Below are 26411 nucleotides of genomic sequence, written 5' to 3' on the forward strand. Positions count from 1 at the left end.
TGGGTCTTGGGAGGAGCAAACCCTGATGGAGTCTCCTTTTTTGGTTCCGAGACCCTGTCTTTTAACTGCTCTAGTCTATGCCTCTCTATCTCATGTAATAACCCAGTAGATAATTTGGGCAACAAAGTCTTTCTCTTTCTGTCAAGTCATTCCTTCCAGGTGACAGTACCTCTCCTCTCTTCAGGCCAGTCTTGTGTCTCCTACATCACTTGGTATATGCCAATGGATGCATACTGATTTGAAATAGATTTAGGAAAAAATTATTCTGTTATTTACATGTGCTAAAATATGATGTCACTCAAGGCTATATAGAAATATATATATTTTTTTAATATATTTTTTTATTGATTAAGATATTACATATGTGTCCTTGTCCCCACGTTACCCTCTACCCCCCACCCCCCCACCCCCGCTCATGCCCTCACCCCCCCGTTGTCCATGTCCATTGATTAGGCCTATATGCTTGCATATAAGTCCTTTGGTTGATCTTTCCCCCTTACCCCCACCCTCCCCTACCTTCCCTCCAAGTCCCGACAGTCCAATCAATGCCTCTCCGTCTCTGGATCAGTCCTTGTTCATCAGCTTATGTTGTTCATTATATTCCACAAATGAGTGAGATCCTGTGGTGTTTATCCGCTCTCAAGTTCCATCCATGCTGTGGCAAATGGTAAGAGTTCCTTTTTCTTCTTCCTCTTCTTAAAGAATACCTTTCAGCATTTCATATAATGCTGGTTTGGTGGTGATGAACTCCTTTAGCTTTTTCTTATCCGTGAAGCTCTTTATCTGACCTTCTATTCTGAATGATAGCTTTGCTGGATAAAGTAATCTTGGTTGCAGGTTCTTGCTATTCATCACTTTGAATATTTCTTGCCAGTCTCTTCTGGCCTGCATGGTTTCTGTTGAGAAATCAGCTGACAGTCGTATGGGTACTCCCTTGTAGGTAACTGACTGTCTTTCTCTTGCTGCTTTTAAGATTCTCTCTTTATCTTTTGCTCTTGGCATTTTAATTATGATGTGTCTTGGTGTGGTCCTCCTTGGATTCCTTTTGTTTGGGGTTCTCTGCGCTTCCTGGACTTGTAAGTCCATTTCTTTCACCAGGTAGGGGAAGTTTTCTGTCATTATTTCTTCAAAAAGGTTTTCAATATCTTGCCCTCTCTCTCCTTCTGGTACCCCTATAATTCTGATGTTGGTACGCTTGAAGTTGTCCCAGAGGTTCCTTACACTATCTTCATATTTTTGGAATCTCTTTTCTTTTTTCTTTTTCGGTTGGGTATTTTTTGTTTCTTTGTATTTCAAATCTTTGACTTGATTCTTGGGATCCTCTTGTCTGCTGCTGGATCTCTGTAAATTATTCTTTATTTCAGTCAGTGTATGCTTAATTTCTAGTTGGTCCTTTTTCATGTCCTCCATGGTCTCCCTATACTTATTGAGGGATTCATTAAATTTATCGGCGGTTTCCATAAAATTCTTGAAAAACCTTATAACCGTGGCCTTAAACTCTATATCCAATCATTTGCTTTCCTCCATTTCTGCCATTTGTGACCTGTTTCTTTGTCTCCGCATTTTGGCAGCTTCCCTGTGTTGATAGAGTGGCCCTGTGCACCAGGTGTCCTGTAGGGCCCAGTAGCTCAGCCTCCCCAGTTACCTGGGGTGGACACTCTTGGTGCACTCTTGGTGCCTTGGTTGTTGTAGAATCACTGGGAGGAATTGACCTCCAGGCCAATTGGCTGTGAGAATCAGCTGTGTCTAAAGTGGGAGAACTTCTGTGCTGAAGACACCCTTCTGGGGCAAGACTTGCTTCAGTGGGGCTTTGGTGCTCACTGAGTCTGCTCCCTGAGTGCGTCCCTTATGGATCTGAGGAGTTGCAGTCTGGATGGACCCCCTCTGATCACTGGGTACAGTGGCTCCTGGATCTAAGGAGGTGCTAATTCAGCCTCTGCCTGAGGCCACACAGCAGGAGCCACGAAGAGGCTCAGCTGTGAAGCAATGCAAGCCGCTGCGGGGCCTTGGGCCTTCTCTTGGAAGTTCCAGGTCTGCCTGGTTCGGCTGCAGTTAGGTACATTCACATGCAAAAGTCTCTGCCGCAGCCTGGGTGGGGCGGGGTCTCAGGGAGTCAGAGGGCGGAGAAAGCGGCCATGGCCGATTCTCCGCCCGGAGTCGCGCGTCTCAGTGTTCCGGTAACGGCTGCAAGCACCTCTGAGGGAAAGCCGCCCTCAAGTTCGCTCGCTGCCGGACAGACCAGCCTCTCCCCGTATGAGTCCTGGGTCCCCAGAGACTTCCCGGAACCGGAGTTCAGAGCAGTCAGGAGCTTGTGACTCAAAAAGTCAGCCGCGTCCTCAGGTGCTACCCCCTTTCCTCGCGCGAGCGCCGCCGTACCTCTGCACTTCACCTCCGCAGCGCCTCTGGCTCTCAGCGTGCTTTTCTTTCCTTCTAGTTGTGGAATTTACACTCAGCCAGCCTTCCTGTTGTTCTGGATGATGTTTGCTCAGTCCTTTGCGGTAATTTTCAATTGTTGTGTGAGGCGATAATTTCCCGGTGTTTACCTATGCCGCCATCTTAGTTGCTCTAATTCATATAGAAATATTTTTGCATCAACTTTTCTTTTGTATTATGTGCTCTGTGACTTTGTCCTCATTGGCATAGATGCCATAGATCTGGCTGGAACCCCTAATTGCCTCAGATTAATTCACCAATATTCTATCCTGGGCAAGTATCAAGGATGAGCTCTATTTATAGATGTTCCACTCTTTATATGCACAGTTTAAGTGAAGGCCTGGAGGTGAACATCTAATTAGGCTTTTGAAATCAACTGATGGTTAATTTTCACCCATCAGAATCTTAATTTTTATGACTTAACAGTTCAGTAGCTAAGGAAAACCACAGGCTAGCAAGAGCAATTGTCTTTTTCTATTTATTACAAAGCTTTCCTGAGGCAGCACTTCTCAAAGCATTTATTATAACATCAAATCTAGTACAAGCCTCTCTGCAATAAGCACAGAGCTTCCAAGTACAAAATGACAAAGGCTTTTGTACAATTTTGATGTGGCTAAAAGTTAATTTTTTTTCTAGATTTAGAGAAACATTTCCTTCAGCAAGACTTTGATAATTCCTAACAACCCATTCTTTCTCAGATTTCATTTGGTGATAATATTTTTTATTCCTGATATGGTTTCTGTGATACACCCACCTACTTAGTAGTCACTCCACCCATATGTGTAATCACACCAACACATACTATCTTAGCTATTTTAATACACAATTGCCTCTTTTTTTAAAAAAATCATTGTAAGAGTTTATTTGAGCCAAAATGAGAATATATATGCCTGGGAACAAGATCCCAAATACTCCTTGCTTCTTTCTTAAGCATCCCTTCTATTTGAAAATAAACAATCTTTCTAACTTGTAATGGTAACATCATTATGAAGAACATTTTTAAAGAAAATATTTTAAAATGAAATAGTAAGAAAAACTTACTGTATTACATACTTAAAAATTGCTAAGAGACTAGACTTTAAGTGTGCTCACCACAAAAAGAAAATGATAATTATGTTACAGATGGAGATGCTATCTAATGCTAGAGTGGTAATCATATTGCAATATGTAAATCTGTCAAGTCAATACATTATACACCTTAAACATGCACAATGTTAAATATCAATTATATATCAATAACGAAAACACTTACTTAGTCAGTTTTCTCTTCTTTAAACCATTTTTACTCCTGAGAATTAAAAAAAAGAGACAAATTTATCTGGGCGAAAGAATTGATTAACATAATGATTAAACTTGAAGAATTTTAAATAATTACATCAAGCGCCTCAATTTTATTTAATTTTCACTAAACATATCTCAGATTTGTTTAATTACTTTTCCTTAAATGAGAACATAATGATAATAATTTCAGAGTCATTTAAAAAAACTCTATTAGATTACAGGAACATACCTATACTTTATATTTAATACTTGCCAGAAACAGAAATCTGGAAATATATAATTTCTTGCTACTAGTGATTAAGTTGCTAAAGTCATTTTGTAAATACATAAAAATACCAACCGCCTGAATTCTCCCAGTTCTATAGGTAAGAAGCAAAAAACCAGGGGATAACAGTGAGGAATAATGGTGGGAGGGAGGACATGTTGGTCTATTAATTAAAACTAAAATAGCTTTTCTGAACATTTTTGCTGGGCATGTGAATTTGTGCTACCAGTGTTGGCTTGTGTCTTATATAATTCTACTATGGCATTGTTTATATTCAATTATAAACTAGCTTTTAAGCTGTTTGAGGAATTGAACCAATTACCTGGTTGTTCTTAATTCATTACTAGTTTGTAAGCTCAACACAAGGTATGCTTCAGTTAATTACAAGGGGGTACTTTAGGGGAATAGTTTTCAATCAACAAGTAAGATAACTGACCTAGTAGCTAATGCTAAGATAGTCGGCTGAAGCACTTCATTATTATAGTTTAATTTCTTACATAAGTAATACCAGGTATGATTGTGAGCAAATACGTTTTATAAGTATTTTCAAGGATCTTTGAAAATTGATGGCAGCAACCAAACTTTCAGAAAATAAACAATTTATACTAAATAACTTGGTGCCAAAATATTTATTTACATGAGAATTATGCATGCTTGGATACCTCCATTTCCAGAAGGCCTTCAGCAGAATAAAGCACTACTTTCTCTGCTTGCACAGTGCTTTATTTGCGGGGCATTTCTCACATTGTCTGACTGTCTGTCCATCAGACTGCTAGTCTGGCTGCTTGACTATTCCTTCCCGCAGAGCTGAGCACAGTTATTGGAACACATAGTGGGTGTTAAATAAATGCTGATTTAATTCAGTTAAAACAAACAACTTTGCTATGTCACCCTGACCATTTTACTTAATGATTCAATTAAGAATTTGATACTTGGACTCCTGAGGTCCCATTGGAGAAATGGGACTTTCGGATGGAGAGAAAGTAAGGCAGGACAGAAAATGTAGGGAAATGTCTGTAAGGCAAGTGGTATTTATGGTTTCGGGTAGGTTTTATTCTTTCCCAATTCTGAGTGAAGACAATCCATTCAATAATTCCTGTCCTCATCCTCTCTTTGTCTTCTATACTTGGGATTTAAAGGGAATAAACATTCCAGTTTTTACTTTGCCTCTCCCTTATCCCCTCAAAACCCCACTGTAATGCTGGGCAGAGCTGTACCATACAAGCATTTGGAAACCTAAAGAAATGTCCCTTGAATAATTACTCAGCGCTTGCGATGGTAATTCAGCTAACTTTAGGAATACCACATTTACTTCATGTAGCAGAATGTTAGCATAGATAACTAATGGTTCTGGCAAAGTTAGGAGGCTGCCAACATATTTTATGATTGGGAGTGAATTTTTTTAAAAGAAAGAAACCTTTCCTTACCAAACAGACTGTAAGGGAACTGGGGAAGAAACAAGTGTATGTGGGAGGGTGACACTGAATAAATTCAGTGCTGAAATATTAAGCTGCTACTATTCACAGCTGTGCAGAAATCTGACTCATGGGGGAGAGGCACTGGTGTTTCTTTCAATCTCATTCATTGATTGAATGAACTTTAAACCCATGTGAAATTCTACCACATGCTTTAAGATGACTCACTGTCATACTCTGATCATCATAATTGTAGGTCTTCATAATTGTGTACAACTCTCATTGTTACACCTAGGTTTTGCTGAAATTCTATAGCTACCCTAAGGCTGTGGGACATGACCAAAGGACTGAATTATGAGACTCCACAGCAATACTGATATAATTATCCAACATTTGTAATTGCTATGTTCATTCTAAGACTAACCTCACGGGAAATTCATTTTTAAACATGTAAGTTAAGGCTTTGCTAACAATGTTAACTTCAGCACATTATGGAAAAAGCTAGTGTGTGTGCATGTTACAATGAACATGTTGGGTGATGCTTAGGGTATCATCCCATTGCAAAAGATTTTATGAATAACTGACAATAACCACCAGAAATATGGTATATGTCCATATAGAATGACACACTTCTTTTAATTTTTCCCTATCATTTATGTTAGGTAAGGCTCAATACCCCAATGATTTCAAGAAGCTAAGCTGCATTCTTGGTAAGTCCTTCATGGTATGACAGTCTTAGAAAGCTAGTCAAATTGGAACTCATTGCAAAGAAGAATATAAAGCAATGACAGAGCATGGGCTTCATGATAATTAAAAACAAACCCCTCCCCAAAGTCTAGACATTCCCAATTTCATAAGCACTACTTACTTTCTCATGAGCTAAATGGAAATCACCCCCAAATCTTAAGAAAAGGTCTTTAGAATTACATCATCCTCCGAGTAGAGCATGCAATAACCATGAGCAAAGCTTAGCATTTTAAAGTAAATGTTACTTCATGCTTAGAATGTCAACAACTGTGGAGGACTTAGAACAGGCAGATGCATAGTCAGGAACAGTATGAGGGTGAATATGGAAGTAAGAAAAAAGAGGGTAATAACACTGAATCCAGACAGACGATCTGAGATCATGAAAGTCAGAAATCGTGGCAGAATACAATCCTTAACTAAGCCAACTGATCACAGGGGTTCAGCCCCGAATCTGTGAGCATCCTGGGAAAAGATTCCAGCGACACTATGAGAAAGAGAATTGATTTACACACGAACCACTAGAGACATCAGGAGGATTTTAGAAAACCAATAGGATTATATCTTCTCGTGAAGTGGATAGTTTAGAGAAGAAGCTGGGCAGTGTGTTAGGAGGGGGGTGAGTCATTAGATGAAAAGTAGCAAACAGCAGGGAATTCGGGCAGCTTTCTGAGTACTGAGCTAAGCTAGGAGAAGGGACCATGGATTTTACTTCGATATTTGGCATGGCACAAGCCTCAGGCTGAAAGCATAGATTATGATCAGTATATTTTTATTGATTGATCTGTGTGTGTGCAGTTTACTGAAAGTGACAGAAAGCATGGGGCTCTATGTTTTGCCTTCGGTTCTTGCCTGGAGAGAACCATTTCATATTTCAGGATTGTTTTTCTACAAACTACTGAAGGGTATTTACCCCTAACTTGGGTCTCATGTTATTTGATTAGTACTGTAAATAGTGGACCTTGAAGGGTTGCTGAAATTTGATCTTGTGTTCACCAGAGGGACCTATTAAAAAAGACATGCAAGCCCTGGCTGGGTAGCTCAGATGGTTAGAGCATCGTCCAGATACACCAAGATTGGGAGTTCAATCACTGGTCAGGGCACACACAAGAATCAACCAACGAATGCATCAATCCGTGGAACAGCAAATCAATGTCTCTTTCTCTCTAAAATCAATAAAAAGTCACATATATATATATATATATATATATATTAAAAAAGACATGCAAATAAGCATAGGCCCGCCTGATATAAGCTTAAAATGAATGGTGGAAAATGAGAAAAATCAAAGAATTAAGCAAGGGACACATTCGTATAAAGCCGCATTCTAGTGCACTACTGTGACTTTCTGCGGCCTTTTATCTTAACTTATATGCCATTTCTAAAAAAGTAACAGTTTACATGGAGGTATGGCATGACACTCAGGTACCAGTCATTCAAGAACAGTAGCTTATCAAGTGCTTAGTTAATCTTCTTCTACCTATATTTCCATATCTCTAAAATGGGGTGACAATACCCTCTGCAGAGTAATGACAATGAAATAAGAAAGCCCTAGATGGTTTGGTTCAGTGGATAGAGCATCAGCCTGCGGACTGAAGGGTCCTGGGTTCAATTCCAGCCAAGGGTTGCGGGTTCGATCCCCAGTGGGGGGCATGCAGGAGGCAGCCAATCAATGATTCTCTCTCATCATTGATGTTTCACTCTCTCTCTCCCTGTCCCTTCCTCTCTGAAATCAATAAAAGAAATATTAAAATAATAAAAAAAAATAAATAAATAAGACAGTTATACAAAGAGGCTTGAACATGCCCCATGTTCATTAGGTTAGCATTCTTATACAAAAAAACCACGTGGAGGCGCCAAATGAGGGGGTAGTGCTCTGGGTTTCTCTACCTCAATGCATTTCTTCCTTCTTGGGAATATGGAGCTCTGCAATGGATGGAGATGGGAGGGAAAATGGAAAGCATCATTTATCAAGATGAGAGGCCATTGGATTGACTCGGGAAGAAACAAATGACGGGTAGTGCGTGGGAGGAAAGCGTGCCAGAACATCGCAAGAAGAAAATTTAATCGGGAAACGTTTTTGTTAGCATCTCGGTACCATCCACTGTTTTAATTCATTTCACTGATGAATAATTTTAGATGCTGCCAACACATAAAAGAATTTTTCTGTTTTGTTTACTCCCCAAAAGCTAACTTTTAAAGGCTGTGTTAGGTAAATAGTAAAAATAAGATAAAAATCACTTACCAAGGATTAATATAAAATGCCAAAAGATAATCAGTCCAAAGACATGAAGGTAGCAGGGTTAGGAAAGCAAATATACTCCTACGCCTGTGAGCATTAATAGATAACAGATGTAAAGGTGAAGAAGTGGCAAGAGTTAGTAAGATAAATCGTGAACAGACATCAGTACATTATTCACTGGAATCAAGTAAAATGAGCACCTTAATTATAATGAAATATCATTCCGTTCTGTGAAATTTAAACCTGAGGGCTGAAGTGCTATAATATTGTCAAAATCAGTTTCATTCACACACAGCCTCTTATTGTAATCAGATTTCTTTTCTAATGTATTTTGTGTTAATTAGTCTGCTATTAGGTGATTACATTTCGCATTCAGTGAAATGAAGCGCTTAAATGCCTCATTAGTTATCTCAAGTCTTCCTCTTGGGTATTACCCTTGCAGTGCATAACTAAGTCTATTTTTAGGAACCTGTAAAACATCATTTGGCAGCTGTGGGAGGGAATATAAATGGTGAGTTTACATGTACCGGTCCTGGTGAAGACTCAACGCTTTCGGGACACTTTCCTGTCAAGCAGCATTTTTAGTGCATTACTGTGACTTTCTACGTTAATTTTATTTTAACGTATACACCGTTTCTAAAAAGTAACCCTTAGCACGGAGGTGGGGCATGACATCAGGTGCCATTCATTCAGGAACAGTAGCCCAGTCTGTGAGCTTAACCAGTGCTCAGCGGAGTGGGAGCAAAACTACTGAGTTTCACTTTAATTCTTTTTCAGACTGTTGGTCTAAAATGCATGGTTTGAAACCAATTTCAAATATTCCAACCAGTTGTAACATAGAACATTCATTAATGCAGATTTAAAAATATCATATGGTTGCATCGATAGCTATTCTGAGAATTAGGGGGCAATGCTGTCGCCTTGTCACTTTAGTTTTCACAAATCTGCACTGAGGTAGCTATGCTCAGCCTGAAAACGCTGGGCCTGGAAAACCTGTCTTTGCCAAGAGTTGAGAATTTTCTTGATTTTATAGAAAAGTCCTGAAGTGAAGTCTCTTTTGCCTCAGTTCTCCCGTAACGGGTCTCCCATATTTTAGAAGCTGTGACTGGTTGTGCAGTCAATACACAGCTCTCCTGGGTCACGTGTACAAATGAATCATTTCCTACTTGAGCCGCTCACCACCGCTCTGTGACCGGACCATTTTTAAGGATGGGCCAGGCGGCAAACAAGTATCAGGGCATTAGTCTCTTCATCTTGCAAAATGTGGTAATATATTTGAACAAAATGTCTCCTAACTTTTCACCATCAAGGGTTTATGAATTTCTCTCTCTTCACCATTGGATTAGTCATATTCGAATAGCAAAATTCCATTCGGGCTGAAATTTAAAAATAACACAAAAGCATCCTATTCCAACTAGACTTTCAACTAGAGTGGGCCTCAAGTAGATAGGTGCCCACTCAGGGAGGTAGAGTTTATATTTTAAATAGAACCCTCCCTCCCTCATTGATTCTGTAGAGTAAAATTTCCAGTATCACATATTGATTTCTTTCAGATTAATCATTTGGGGGGATTAGTAAAAGCAGAACAAAGATCACTTACCAAGAATTAATATGAAATGTCTGTATGGTTGCTTGCACAAAAGCCAAACTAGCTCATGTAAGCAGCGCTGGCTATAGTAAATGGTTACTTAATTAGCCGTTTCGTTGGGTATTGATTGCCATGTATCGTTAATTCTCACGTATCATTGTTAAGTACAATGTCAACCAATTGAATCCCCTGAAAGTGCTTCCTTTATTCTCAAAATACCTCCTCCCTCCAGGTCCTAAATACTGAAGAATAAAGAAAAATGATGCCATGTTTTCTCATGGAGCCTTCTTGGCTTTGATATTTATTTACCCTTAAGTGGGAGTCGAGGGCCCTGGGCTGTATACTTCTCCTTGATGTTTGAACAGAGGTGGTGGCTCATGTCCCCAGGCACTGAGAGGTGAGTGTAAGTAGAGATGCTGTCTGTGCCACATGCTTCAGTGGGGTTTCTTGTCATGCCGCCAGCCCCCACTTGTTCAGTGTAAGCCCTTCTTGGGCACAGTAATGGGCTACTTGCTTATCTGATGATTTAGTCCTTTGTTTAATATAGTAAATACAGAGCAGACTATGACACGTTTGCTACTTCGTAATTGTATTAAACTAATTTATACCAATATACTCTGTGCAGATCTAACCTTTGAAAGTCCACTGTCAGAGAAATTATGAAAAAGGATAAACAGACAAAAAACATTTATCCCCTGAAGATAGTAAAACACAGTTTGGAGCACAAACAGCGTAGCTAAGCGGTCTGGAGGCTTGTTCTGAAAGAATACGCACCAGTTGTATGGAAGCTTTCCATCCCTCTCCAAGGACGCAAAATTGACAAAAGTTCCCGCTCCACACTCCCTGTATGAAAGGAATCACAAGATCAAAGTGACTGCTTGACGGAGCACTCTTTTACCGCGACATATGAGTCTTTACGGCTCATCATCATAATGTTACATTTTATAAAGCTATAATGAGTTCTATGGGTTTCTCTTTGCATGAAATGTGAAATAGAAAGATAAAGCAAAACAAAACAATTTTTCACAAGGTCACACATCCCCACAGCAAGCTGAGGCCAAAAGGTTTCAGTTCACAATCCTTTCCAAAGGGCACTCAGGATCCTAAATAAATCTTTGAACTATTTGTGATTTAATATTTTTTACAAAGTAAGTTATAGCAACTCTTCTAGATAAAATGAAGGTTTCTTTCTGTTTGTTTGTTTGTTTTTGTTTTTAGCAAATATTCTTCACAGGATTTTGTTTTTTATAGCATACTGATTCCCTCTCTATAATGATGGTAGATCAAGGTGTATTGTTTCCTTCCACCAAAATTTCCCCTCATGCTGTGATCCCCATTGTATTCATCACTTGAGATGAGAGTAAAAGAAGGATACATATTAAAACAGATTTCCTGTGCAGAGCCTCTTATCCAGAATGTTGCTCATTAGTCTGTCAGTAGAAAATACTGTTAACTTTTTTCTAGAATTGGAGTAAAAGGGTAAACATATTCTCATGCCTTCTCCATCTTTTGCTTAATATCATGCATCAATAATGTAGCTCACTGGGGCTCATGCATCTCATTTTCCCTCTCCATGAAATTGGTGGACTTATTCAGAATTGAAGCAGAAATTTTGACATTACTGGCACAATATGCTAATTCAGCTATTTTACTGTTCTTATCAGATGTTCTAAGAATAGTTTTCTTCTTTTGAAAAATACACAACTATATTATATCATACTAGAGGCCCAGTGCACAAAAATTTGTGCACTCGGGGGGAGGGGTGTCCCTCAGCTTGGCCTGTGTCCTCTCGCAGTCTGGGACCCCTCAGGGGATGACCACCTGCTGGCTTAGGCCCACTCCCCGGGGGATTGGGCCTAAGATGGCAATCAGACATCCCTCTGGCAGCCCGGCAGCCCTTGGGGGATGTCCACTAGCCAGGGGGGAGCAGGCCTAAGCTGCAGTCGGACATCCTTAGCGCTGCTGAGGAGGCAGGAGAGGCTCCCACCACCACTGCTGTACTGGCAGCCATCAGCCTGGCTTGTGGCTGAGCAGAGCTCCTCCCATGTGAGAGCGGCCTGACCACCAGAGAGTAGGTCCTGCATTGAGAGTCTGCCCCCTGGTGGTCAGTGTGTGTCATAGTGACCAGTCATTCCCAGTCTTTCTGCTGTTAGGGTCACTTTGCATTTTACCCTTTTACTATATAGGATAGAGGCCTGGTGCACGGGTGGGGGCCGGCTGGTTTGCCATGAAGGGTGTCCTGGATCAGGGTGGGGGTCCCACTTGGGTGCCTGGCCAGCCTGGATGAGGGGATGATGGCTGTTGTCAGCTGGTCACACCCCCTCCAGGGTGGGGGCCCCTACTGGGGTGCCTGGCCAGCCTGAATGAGGGGATGATGGCTGTTTGCAGCTGGTCACACCCCATTCAGGGTGGGGGTCACCACTGGGGTGCCTGGCCAGTCTGGGTGAGGGGCTGAGGGCCGTTTTCAGGCTGGCGGGTGACTGAAGCTCCCAACCTCTCCTTTTTTTCTTTTTATTCTGGGATTTATTTACCTTCGATGGCTGTCACTGGAGCTGAGAGCTGGCTTTAGCTCTGAGGCTCGGCTCCAGCTCTGAGACCTCAGCTGCTGAAAGAAGGTATCTGGGTTTGTTTGGGTTCTATAATTGTAACACTGTTGCGGTCCTGCTCGCTCCAGCTCTGATGGCTGAAAGCAGGTTTCTGGGGTTTGTTTAGCTTCTATAATTGTAACATTGTTTCTTCGAGTGCAAGCTCAGAGGCTGGCAGCAGCAGGCGGGGAAACTTGGCTTCCTCCATCACTGGAGCAGGCAAGCCTCCTGTTCGCTTCAGCTGCCTGGCTGCTGGCCGCCATCTTGGTTGGCAGTTAATTTGCATATCGCCCTGATTAGCCAATGGGAAGGGTAGCGAAGTTACGGTTAATTACCATGTTTCTTTATTATTAGATAGGATTGTATTTTAAATTATACATCAATTGACTTTCCTTTGTCCATTTCCTATAATATATAGAAATTTATTTACATTTAACTTAGAAGAAATTTTTTTTGCCCTCAAATTCAGGGGTTCTTAAACTGGGTTCCAAGGATGGAATTTAGGGCTCTATGAAGATATATTTAGTAGTTTCTTCAATTATTAGAGTAAGTAACAAGTCACAATAATATCATCAGTACTTGTGAGATTTGCTAATAACAGAAATTGCCAATATTTTTCTACAATGGCTTTTCTGCAGGTATTGAAATACTGTCTTTATCACTGTGGTGAAATATGAGAATTACTGTACACTTACTAAATATTGTTACCTAATGCATTAATAAAGAAGCACACAACACATTTGTTCTTTTACATACTTTGATGACCATATTTTAACATAATTAGTTTCTTTTTCAATCCTATGTATTTTATTTTATGCACTTAAAAAGAAAGCATTATTCTTGGAAGAGAGCCACAGCATACTCAAACTTCCAGCAGATCATGGCACAAAAAATGTTAAGAACCTCTGTCCTAATAACCAGCTGGCGGAATTAGAACCACTTGTCCTAAATTTTTTTTTTGCTGTTTGCAGCATTGAGGATGCTCCTGCAATAACACCCTCATTAATACCACTACCCCCATTACCACATTACCACCCCCTCCGCTATTGCTATTACGAGCTAGCATTTGTTGCACACTCCCTATGAGTTGAGTATTATGCTGTGCTATTACTGCATTATTGCTCCTCACTATCCACTAATGTAGGGGTTCTTGTCCCCTTCTTTATTTAAAAATACAATTTTATTTATTTCAGAGAGGAAGGGAAGGGAGAGAGAGAGATAGAAACATCAATGACAAGAGAGAATCATTGATCAGAGGCCGCCTGCACACCCCCTACTGGGGATCAAGCCTGTGACCTCCTGGTTCATAGGTCAATGCTCAACCACTGAACCACACCAGCCAGGCAGATATCCTCTTCTTGATATGCCTTGACCTCCTCACTTGTAGTTTTCCTTTCATTCCACTGGATGTCTTGTGTCAGTCGCTCTTGCTGCTACCCTTTTCTTTCTCCATGAAAATCTTAATACTAGATTATTCTGGTGCTTAATCCAGAGATTTCTTTTCTAATTTCCACTTCCTGGATTTCATCCCCTCTACAGCTTTAACACCATGTATATACTAACAACTCCCAAATTTATATCTTCAATCCAGACTTCTCTTTTGAGCACCAGACTTTTATGCTCCTACTCCACACCTGCACTTGCAGTCATCTCCAGTGTAACGTTTCCCAAGCTAAAGTCTTGATGTCCCCCCTCCAAAACCCTTTCATGTGAAATCTTATCTCAGTTTATGACAATTCCATCTTTTTGGTTGGTAGGGCCCAAAACCTGGGAGTTATGCTTGACTCCTTTCATATTCATCCAACATGTAATTTGTTAGAAAATCCTATTGCCTCTCTTTTCAAAATATACCTGGAATCTGATCATTTTCCCCTACCCACCATTGCTACTCCTATGGGTTGAACTACTACCGTCTCGCTCTTGCCTGGATTATGGTCATGGCTGCCTCAGTTCTCAGGCCTGCTTTTGTCCTTGCCTTATTACAGCCTGTTCTACATAAAAGTCACAATGAAAATGTTAAAATGTAAGTCAGGTATTTTTAATCTCCGCTTAAACTCTGGAATGGCTGCCCATTTACTCAGGGTAAAGGCCGAAGTCTTTACAACTGCTTATGAAACCCTGTATGATCTGACATCACCTCCTGCTGCTCCTCCATGCATTTCCGCTGCTTTAGCTACTCTTGACATCCAGCTAGTCTTTGAACCTGCTAGTCGTGTTCCTGCCTCCTCTCTTGGGTGCACACTTCCCCCAGATACCACATGATTAACTCTCTCATGTTCAAGTCTTTTCTTACATGTCACCCTTTCAGTGAGATCTACCTCCCTCCCAGAGCTCCTGTCCTCATATTCCCCAAACAGGTACTGCCAATCTCTCTTACTCTGCTTTATTATTTTTCTGTTACTGTCCGCTAATATACAACCTAATATTTTAACTTTTACCTTTAGTATTTATTGTCTATCTTTTTCACTAGAAGCTAAGCTGCCTGTTTTGTATACTGTCATATTCCAAGCACTCAGAGGAGTCGGACACAAAACAGGTGTCAAATGACACTTGTTAAATGAATGGATAAAGTTTCCGTGGGCTCCCCAGGGACACATAGGTTGTAAATCAAGATTTGACCCTAAGGAGTATGATTTCAGAACTTCATGTTCTAGCCACAGTGCTGTGCCACTACCCTCACTAACCTTCTAAGATTTGTTCTAATGCCAACATTAAGAAGCTTGATTTTTATATTCTTGACTAATCTCTTTTCTTTACTTTCATGTTATTCCATTTTTATATCCTTCCTAATACAAGTCAGTTCATACCTTTCAATGTATTTATTTATCTACAAGTCTCCAGCTAGGCTTTAAGTTCCTCGTGGACAGCTTGGATGCTTGGATATCTGATTTTTCTTTGACTATGCCATACATTTATTTAAGAATAGGTGAATGATAGAACTCTGAGAAAGAAGAATGTTGATTGATGACAAGTCAGCCAATTAACATTGGGCAAATATAAATTTGAATAAAATTTCCCAAACCCCCAAACCTGCTAGTACTTAACTAGGTAACTGGTTGTGTGTGTGTGTGTGTGTGTGTGTGTGTGTGTGTATTTTAAGAGAACTTATAATTGTTTTGATAATGTACAGACCACATTGTTCTTGACAATGTTCTCTGATAAGAAATGCATCAGTGGTCAAAGGAATAGGGAATCATCAAAATCATAAATCAAAAGGCTTTTCTAACTGCAAGAGAAATGAAACTGCCTGCAACTCTGAATGATATGAACAAAAATGATGGGGGACTTTTAATGAACCTAATCACAAACTCTACAAATAATTTATCATAAGACAGCTTCAACAGAACTAATGAGGAAGGGGATTTTTTCTTTCTTGTGGTCTCCACATATATTAACTTATTTTATCAATCATTCTGAGTAGTTATAGATTTTTCTTTTACTCCAAAACAACTTTGAAATTATCCAAATGTAATGTATGGGCCACTTAAAATGACAAGATCCATAGATACGAGGTCTGATTTTGTGTAAACCAACAATGTTTGGCTTTACCTTTCCAATGGTAATGTTTTCTAAAATAATATTAAAAGTCTTCTTAGAAATCATGACAATAGTATGATAAAGGCTGGGGAGGGGACAGCAGTGACGGGAGTCAATAGGGGGGAAAAGGAGGACATTGGTAATAATTTCAATAATAAAGATAAATTTAAAGAAGAAAACATGGAATAGAAGTAGACAACTTACTGCTATAAAAGCATACCTGTATAATAAATAAAATGATGTAAAGGCTATGGGTAAAAGATTAACCAAGCTTAACTTACCTAGCCATCTGCAGATGCTTTCTCCTGAGAATGATCAGGGTGACCAGCAGCAATCCAATTAGCAGGGTGCTAAGAATGGCCAGCACTGAGATGACCACCACATTGGGATTCATCACTGTAACTAAACAGATACACCATACATTTTAGTTACAGCTTCCATTACATGGACACCAACCGAACCCACTCATGGTTTTCCATCTGATTTTGAGAGCTATGGACTTGTGACAACAACAACAGCAACAATGATATTTCTCCAACCTGACAATAACCTCTTCCTGGTCAACTACAAGTTAGTGGATTGATCAAAAGTATTTAAGGCCTACATTCTGGATGTTCTATAAAGGGAAATGATAAACTGTAATTCCTGTGATATAGTTTAAATTCATTGGAAGTCATTATCATGTATTTTCATTCTTTAACTTTTTCAGAAGCTTGCAAACTCCTATTTTACACCCACGACTTTAAAGTCAGAAAGCACCACTGTCTATTTCACTCACAACTAATAATGTATATGAAAAAGGCATTAGCGAGCTGCCATCTGCTACAGCACTTAACACATCGCTAGAAGCAGGCATTCTGATGATCTGTAACCATATGTTGAGAGGTTTTCCATCTGTACAACTCAAGAGATTAAACCTTTTCATAAGTTGTAGGGCCCCTGAGAACAGAGGTTGTGTCCCTTTCATATACTTTATATGATGATCGGTCTATAATGGCACTACACATTGCCTAGCTCATCACACTTCATGGAAGAGCAAGGTATTAAAGGTAGGAATTTATACCAAATGTTTTATAAAACTACTAACAGTGGGCCAGAGGAGAAGACAAGAATGATACCATCCTCTGTACTGATCATAACATCACAAAACTGGCTGGCATATACAATCTCTAAGTCTCTGGGTGTTGCCACTTCCCATTTGGGACAATGTGGCTCCAGTTCATGGGCAGAGTACTTGAGCAGAAAGAACAGTAGACTCATGGTCAGAAGAGCTGGTTCAAGTTCACTTGACTACCAATTGCCATTTGGGGAGGCTGTTTTATCTGTCTCTCTGGACCTCATTATCCTCACTAACAAATAAGTTTAATAATATCAACTGCTTCTGGCTTGTTGTAGAGATGACAAGGAGTAATGAACAATAAATTACATTTAGAAGAGTGTAAAAGGATATTAAAGTGAGATACTATTGATATGATATACTTATTAGGTCTATTTTTTTTCTCTCTTCTGAAAAAAGAAAAATTTAAAAATCCAAAGCAAACAAACCAAAAAAGCCTACATTATTCATCATTGGATACAGTGGCTAAATATATGATAAATGTCACAGAAATGAAAATGGATCCAGTAAAGGGTAATGTGATAAGAAGAGTGGTTTTATTACAGGCAGTTTCATGGGAGATCTCAGATTGTAGAATCAGACTCCAACAAAGAGGGGAATAAAACGTATAACTCAGAAAAAGAATAAGGAAACAGCATTATTTTAGACCTTTCATTATTTTTAAATTTCCCCACTCATAGTTTCTGCTTGATTGGAAACTTTTCTGCTCTGGCCCAGAAATTGAGTCTTGCCATGATTTGACAGCTAATGGCCAAAGCTGAACTAGATGAACCGGAGTTGGTTAGGGCACTGTGGCTACCACTGAAGAGGATGGTGACATTGATGCCAACTAGCATTTAGACAGCATGTGCCAGGATTTCATGTCCTTTATTTCTAAGCCTCAAAACAGCTCAACAAGGTACATATTATTATTCTAGCTTGACGGATGAATAAACAAAGGTTCAGATATAGGAAATATCTTCCCCTAAATCACATAGGGATCGAAATTAAGCACTCCCTGATCTCAAAGCTTGGAATTTTTCAATAGAACAAGCATGGGTTCCATGAAAAGTAATATATATATATATATATATATATATATATATATATATATAAAACATACAAAAATTTTGGAAAGATATAACTTTTAAAGACACCAGATCCCCCTATTGCATGTAGTTACCCATTGTTGAGACGGCTATAAATGTGGGGACACTGGGGCTGTCGTGGCTAAAGCTGGTGACACTACAGTTGTAGGCAGTGGCAGGAAGAAGGCTGGAGATGGTCACAACATGAGAAGAAACAGAAATCGGTTCCTGGAGATGCAGAAAATTAAATAAATGTTATGTAACCTTCATTTATTTTGATTTTTAAATTTTTCATAGTTGAGTTGGTAATGGAGGGACAGAGTAAAAAATTTAAAAGACGAGAAAGGATAGCAGTGAAAAATAAGTTATAAACAATGCTACAGGGAACATAACTTCACAATTATGGGAACATAAGTATATGTTCGCAAATACACATGTATGTATGTATATATATTTTCATATTCATAGCAATTAGATTGCTGGGTCAAAAGTTGTGTATTTTTAATTTTGAAAGTGTCCTCCATAGACATTTCCAAGTTATCTACCTACTATCAATGTCTGACAATGCCTGTTTCCCTAACTACTTCTAACATAGCATACTGGCAAACTTTGAGCTTTTCCAATCTTATTAGTGGAAACTATACCTCACTGTAATTTTATTTTGCATTTCTTTCTCCATGAGAGAAGGTTGACCATCTTTTCATATGTTTGAGAGATTTTTGTGTTTATTTTCTGTGAAATCTTTGTTTTGAGTTGTTGGTCTTTATCTTTTTTACTTGTGGTAGTTCTTTGTATATTAAGGACACCCTCCCCCTTCCCTTTGTCTGCATTCTCAGCTTTTAAGTAGCATCCACCAAAGGCATAGTGACTTTGCATTCTCAAAAATATTTAATATTAACCTATTCTATGCAGAATAAGTTGTTAATTTGGTGAGCCAATAGTCAGACTAGTGACAAGTATTACTGCACAAAATAAAAAGATGAGCCAGTAAAATAAGGACCTGAAAACTACTGCCTAAAGAGATGAAAGGCATCAGCACTATTTCCCACTCCCATCTCTCACTATCCTATAAAAGAATGCTTCTAAGAAAAGACTTGCTAACAAGACTCAGTTATAGGAAGTAGCAGACTACCCCTTGTTTTCGTAAAGAAAATATCACTGCAGTTCTAGAGAGAAAAAAAACCCACTCCTGGCAGAGCAATGGTTTTCAAAAAGGATTCTTAGAATGGAAAAAAAAAAAAGATTCTGCTGTCCAGTAGAGATAAAAAAGAGATAGTTAGTAGAAGTCAATATCAAAAGGGAAAAGGAATAAAGCAAATTATCTTAACACTCGGTTGAGTATTAAAAAGATTTATACTCCCAGAAATCTTTTTTTTCAATCTCAAGAATTTCATTATTTTAAAAGCATCAATTATTCACTGTATTTCATGATATGCCTCACACTTTCCATTTTCCTTCCATGTCTGACTGTGAAATATTTTTGAGCTGTCAGACAACTCAGTGCTCATCATATTTGCTGTCTGTGATTCTAAAGCTTTAACAATCACCTCACCCATCCTACATTTTCCCAAACAAAATTATCTTCCTTCCTTACTAACTAGAGATGGACCCTTCTTTTCATTTTTCTTAGTAATATGCATCTCTCTTGTGGCACTTGTTTTAATTTCATTATTTCTAGAATAATGAACTATCCACAACTGTATGAAAAAATTTTTTGAAGGCAGGTATTAATTCTGCCATTTGTGTTCCATACAGTGATCTTCACAAAATTGGAATCAGTTCATGTTTATTAAATTATGTTTTCCATGGCAGTGTCTTCATCCTCTCAATGGATTTAATATCCAAAAGGAAAAGTGAACCCCCTTAATCCTTCAGTCTGAACCAGAGGGGCTAAGGTTTAGGGACAAAAGAGAAGTTCAAAGTTGAAAAGAAACTTGGCAATTTGGCAACTTGGTTCTACAACCTACTTTGGGCTTGTTCTGAGCATATTGTTAATTTCTCTCACTGAAACACAAAAGCATAAATGCAGTGTTTTCATTTTCTATCGGTCTAAGAAAGCAAAGGTTTTCATTTTGCTCAGCTAATTAGCCTTAATCAAAGGTAACTCAGAGAAGGAAGACGAGCGTGTACGGTACCTGCAGTTTTGTTTCCTGACCAGAGCCAACTTGTTGACAGAAGACTTCAAAGAAATCAGCTACCCCCTCTTCCACCCACAGCAGAGTCACCGAAGTCTGGGTTTTATTCACTGCAAAGAGTGATTTTGGAGGAGCTGGTTCTGAGCAAAGAAAAAGTTTAAAAATGTTTAATTAAATGTAATGTATTCTTTCTTCTTTCACTGATCAGCAAGATAAAATAGCCACACACAAAAATCCAAATATAGGTAGTTAAGAGCGCCATGAAGATTTTATATTTCTTTTGAAATATCTCCTTTCACCAAGACAGTCATCTTAACTGCCTTTTTTCCTCTTCTATTTTATACTTCTCTTTTTTGGAACAGTTCTGTTTCCTACTTCAGGTTTATTACAGACATCATCTATTAATAGTTTTTATGTCATCTACACTGGCGTTAGCATGGCCCTGATAATCCAGAACTTTATGGGTAAGAAACAAGCACCTATACTCATAAGGCTGAGAAAATGAAAGTGATGTGTGTGTTCCCTACTAAGGAAAAGATTCAGTCTGGTGGTTAGTCAACAACTTGCCTTCCTTTCTCTTGAGACTATTTAAAATAATTTAGTTAGGAATGATTTCTTGAAGTGATAGTCAACATTAAAAAGGGTAAAGCTAACTAGATGATAAGATTTCTTGGCTAAAGAAAAAGATTGATGAAACAGAAACAGACCCACAGCTACAGAGAACAGACTGATGATCGCCAGAGGGGAGGGGAGGCTAGGGGACTGGGTGAAAAAGGTGAAGGGATTGAGAAATACAGATTGGTAGTCACAAAGTGTCATGGGAATGCAAAGTACAGTATAGGAAATATAATCAATAATATTGTAATAACTATGTATGGTGCAAGATGGGAACTGGAAATAACAGTGGGAACACATTTTCAAGTATATGATTGTTTAACCACTATGCTATACACCTGAAACTAATACAAAATAATATTAAATTAAACTGTAATTGAAAAAAATTTAAAAAAAAATACCAATGGAAAGGGACTAGGTAGTTAATAAGCTGTTAGTGAACTGATTTCTTTATAGTATTCTTTTAATCATGATCAATAAATTAATTCATTAGTCATGTAAGCTGTGCTGTACAGGCCCCTTCATTCTCATTTTCAGTAATGGAATCACTGAACTTGTTGGCTTGAGACCAACCCCTGCCTGTTCCCAGTTCTAGGAAGTGGTCTGCTGTCTTGTTCCCCAATTCCTGAATCTCTGCTGACCCCCCTCCCTGCGCCGCTGTCCTTGGGGCATTGCCTTTCCTTTGATGACATTCTGCATACAAAGGGCTATGTCTGAACCCAAGTTCTTAAACCAGGGTCCCTGTGACCTTCTGTCAGACTGCCTTGGCCTTGCTTGCTTGGACATATCATATCTTGCTGTTGGGTTTACGTAACAGCATACTCTGCCCACCTGGGTGTCACTGACAGACAACTGCTCCCACTGTTTGCTTGGATTTCTTTTTATGATCAGCCCCACTCTCCTAAGTTGGTCTACAGTTCTTAGGTTTTAGAAGAGCTTGAAAAATCCCTGGAAGCCTTTCACTCCTTTGACAAGTGAATGCCTTTGTGTTGGAAGGTTTAGGCTTTCTTTGTCGAATATCATCATCATGGTCCTATCCGGAACCCAAGAAGTATTTCAGAATCATTCTTGACATAATCTATTGCAGGTCACCTAAATTTGTGTCCAACTAAAAAGAAGTCTTTGTCCTCTTCAGAGTCATCTTGACAAGGGTAGGAAGAAGAGTGGAAGGAGGAAAGAGATGAGTTAGTCTTGGAAAAGAATAATTTACAATAGATGTCAGGAGCCCTTTCTCAATTGCAATGGATTGCCTACTCTTCCAGACACTGTATTGTCTCACTTTCTTTCTGATGAAGATTGTTGATAAACAGAGACCAACTTCCAGTTCCCACACTGCTAATAGGGTTATGAGTCAGAGAATAAATCCTCCAGTGATTCTGACTTGGGTAGAACTTGGACCTTTGGAAGCAAGTGTGAGTTTGTCTGGGGGTAGGTATGAATTACTTGTTAGGCTGAGCCTGGGTTATTTCTCTAGAAAAATTATACACCACTGAACTGCTCCTCAGAGTGTGTCTATTAGACAATGATTAGAATCCCTAGGGCACCTCTTTATACATTTTTCTCATAGGTAGATAACATTAGTTTAGTTATCCGATATGAACATTGCCCGAATCCTTACTAATCTCCAGATCTGCCTTTTTTACACATGTATTTCCAATCTACACTTAATAAATATCTCATTATTACCTCAAACTCCATATGATCAAAATGGAACCTGAAGTCCTCGCCTTCTCACAAATCAATTCTAATTTCAAACTACTCCTGATTCTCTCAGGAGTACCACCATTCATTCAATCATCTAAGATAACTATATTGAGGCTCTCTTGCTGCTCTGTGCCAGACAGCATATCTTTTAATAATTGTTGTCATTTATTCCCTTTATCTATTCTTTTCATTATGTTGCAGGCTTTGTCATCACACATATCGGTCATTACAGTATCCTTTACTCCTTTTCCCCGCCTCTAGTTGGCTTTTTCTTCATTTGTCAATGATGGCTTAAATCATTTCAAAACACCACTTTGCTCTTGCTAAATCCTACCTGTGCCATGATCAATTGTGATCAATGTCTATTGTGTCAAATCCAAATAGGCCAAGTGTTACGGCAGCCTTAGCAAACAAACCAGTACAGTCTCTTATTGTTCAAAATATCAAATATAGCCTTGCTCATAAAGGAGAGGAATAGGCACACATTGTTCATGTTATCAAGAATAAATGAGCTTTAAGATAATATATACAACAACACTTTATATAATATAAAGAGTCATGTAGATATTAGTTATAGAACATCTGATTACCATTTTCTATCTCTTTAAATCTCATTTTAAATATTAACTTATTCAAAATTGCCCTGGTCCAGAACACCAGCTTCCCTTTTGGTTAAAATAATTTCAGAGTCTATGATATATTTTTTTACTTTATTGTCTAAAGTTTTACATATGTCTCCTTTTCCCCCAATTGATCCCCCCAACCCCGCCCAGTCATTCCCACCCCGGCAAGCCCCTTCCACCAGAGTCTATGATATTTGATGTGAGAATCTATGGATGTGGGTAATATAGACTATTTTTTACAAAATATGGTTTAGATGCAGGGTTTGCTTTTCAGTACTCTCTAAAAGCTTTCTACCATTGCTGCTGTTGCAGTGAACTATTTGGCCCTCTCCCTTTCCTCCTCTTCCCTCTTCGTCAATGCCTCTCCTATATGAGTTGGGAATCCAAACTAATTTTATAAAGGGATCAAGTACAGTGCACAGACCACAGGCAGAATGGAAAGCTGAAAAGCTACCTCTACCATTTAATTTAGATTGGATTAGGAGGGGCTCAAGCTGTTGCGCAGGCTCTCTGGAGAGTGAAGGTGACCTTGAGTGAAGTACAAGCTAGTGTCTAATTCTTATTCTCGGCTCTGGCAGCAAATCTCTTATTTCCTAGAGAATTCCAAAGGGAGCCAGGTGTAATATTTAGCCTTGGAGCAGAGTAGAATGCGTTTATTGTCTAAAATCCAGCTTTCCCGGACAGTTATTACATTGTTTCTTATTTTAATGTGACCCATTAGTTTAGCTGCTGATAGGGTGATGTTAATGAGGTCAAGATTATATCCATAAGGGCCAACTAGATTCATTCTGCTTACATTTCATACCTCTAAACTTGAGTCATTTTACAAATGCAGAACATTGGTGATAAGAGAAATTTAATAGAAAAACATTCTAAAAAATGATCAGTGGTGACAAAATCTATTTTTAACCCTCAGCCTCACTGATAGCAATTTGCTAGTATCCTAGAATACAAACAATAGTCTTTAACATCTTTACCATATGTCTTTAAAATCTATTTTTATTTTCTTCAACTCAGGAAGTTCTACCTTAAGCAGAATAAGCTTATAAAGTTGGCCAAAAAAAGCATCTGTGACTTAAGGTGTAAACTGCATAAATTATGTTCAACTTAGTCAAAACATCTAAAAAAGAAAGCACTAATTTGAAAGAAGAAAAAAGAGATAGGTAAATTATTGAGAGTGAATTAAGATCGACATGCAATAAAATCAAGAAGAAGAAAAATCATACTAAAGAGCAAGAAAACCTTTGTTAAACTGAAGTTTATTAGGCCAATTCTCTTGTTGGCTTTGGGTAATTCTCTTCCTAGGTACATTTAATAAGTAATTAGACCATTTAAAAACAACATTGGAAATTTTTAAAAAAAAAATTCAGGCAAATACTTAGCATTAAACTATAATTAGGCCCTATTCATAAACAAAACAAATTTTTCATTTGCTCAGGAATTAGAAATACCTGTCATTTCCATTACATTTTAAATAAATTCTTTATGGCTTAATAATAGCAAATGTAATATTCCCTTCTGTGAATCACTGAGTGTATTTATGGTTTTACCAGCTTATGTAAATTAAGATTTATAGATTTGCTCAGAAAAAGCTCTCATTTAACTTTACTTAGTTTCGAAATAAAATTTCTGACTTCCTCTTTTTTGGTTCCAGAGATATGTGTTTATACTCAGCCTTTTTATTTAGTTAGGAGTTACATATTGCAGAATTCTTATGTATCAAAATCATTGCTCTTATGTATCATTAACCTTGTTGCCTTAACTCTGAACTCATGCATGAATTAAGTTCTAAAACCTGAAGGAACATTAAAGACCAGTTAGTCCAGACCCTCATTTTGTAGATGAGGCAGCTGAACTCCAGAGGGCCTGGGTCACTTTTCTAAGGTAACACAGTTTATCCCTGAGAGCCGCAACTGGAATCCAAACCTCTGTACCCCTAGTGAAGGGCCCTTCATACTTCTAACTTCCTCCCCCCAACATGGGTGTTTTCCATTCATTTCCATGTAACTGGGGATAATGAAGCCTCCTGAAAAGTTCCCTTGCCCAGAAGACCTACTTATCCAGACTGGGCACTTGCTTATTATGTACATAAATCAGTGCAAAATATCAGTCACTGCCCTATGAGTCCACCATCCAGATACCTCTAACCAATTCAGAAGAAACTTGTGAAACATGCAAGTCATTTTTTGTTGGACAGGAGAAACACTTTTAAGGAAGTACATAAGTTGTGTGGCTTAGCTGTGGGCAGCTGGCAAATTGCAGTGAAACCCCAAAGACTGCAGTGGAAAATGGGAGAGATAAATGAAGAAGAGGCATCGGTCAGCCTCAGGTGCAGGAATGGAGCCATGGAACAGTGACATGCCTGACAGCCTAACGCAGAAAACAATGCTTGCATGGGGCTGCTGGCCCTGCGGGTCTGTACAAGAGGAGTAGCACAGCAGTGATCCTCTGCAAAGAAGTCAATAGGAAAACCTTCCACAAACTCCCATCATCACCATCATCCTACTCATCTGCCCCATTAATGCCCATATACGCTATCATTCATCATCTTACTACAGATTCATCCAGGTTATGGCCACCTCCTCCACTGGTACCTTGGACCATGTCTTCTGGCCCAGGCAAGGACATCACTCAAACACAGTGGTTCTCAACCTGTGGGTCGCGACCCCTTTGGTGGCCAAACGACCCTTTCACAGGGGTCGTCTAAGACCATCCTGCATATCAGATATTTACATTACGATTCATAACAGTAGCAACATTACAGTTATGAAGTAGCAACGAAAATAATTTTATGGTTGGGTCACAACATGAGGAACTATATTTAAAGGGCCAGAAGGTTGAGAACCACTGCTCTAACAAGTTTCACCCCAACTATTCTGTATCATCAATTCTTCCTGTTCTGTTGAATCACTCTAATTAGTGCATGGACAAGCTGTTTCCAGCTATTTAAGGAAATAAGAAACACAAACAAAGCAAAACCCAACCAAACAAATTAATACTCTTGGGTACTTTCAGCTCTTGCTCATTTTCTCTCCTTTTACAATAATACTCCTCACAAGT

At 38.9% G+C, this 26411-nt stretch overlaps 1 protein-coding gene across 3 annotated transcripts in view; it reads right to left on the reverse strand.

Annotated features, from left to right (window-relative positions):
• The window catches only part of PTPRO (protein tyrosine phosphatase receptor type O), a 214382-nt gene that overhangs the window by 31504 nt on the left and 156467 nt on the right, over positions 1–26411 (reverse strand). For 2 of the 3 annotated variants that reach the window (XM_036300652.1, XM_036300654.1), the window contains 6 exons: positions 20410–20549; positions 18370–18502; positions 16372–16492; positions 10743–10811; positions 8384–8467; positions 3686–3721 (listed from right to left, as the gene is read on the reverse strand). In XM_036300652.1, the coding sequence (XP_036156545.1) occupies positions 3686–3721; positions 8384–8467; positions 10743–10811; positions 16372–16492; positions 18370–18502; positions 20410–20549 (583 nt within the window). The remainder of the gene's footprint in view (positions 1–3685; positions 3722–8383; positions 8468–10742; positions 10812–16371; positions 16493–18369; positions 18503–20409; positions 20550–26411) is intronic. The other variant, XM_036300653.1, reaches the window with a different exon arrangement.

This window comes from Myotis myotis, unplaced genomic scaffold, assembly GCF_014108235.1.
Source record: "Myotis myotis isolate mMyoMyo1 unplaced genomic scaffold, mMyoMyo1.p scaffold_m19_p_3, whole genome shotgun sequence".
NCBI lineage: Eukaryota > Metazoa > Chordata > Mammalia > Chiroptera > Vespertilionidae > Myotis > Myotis myotis.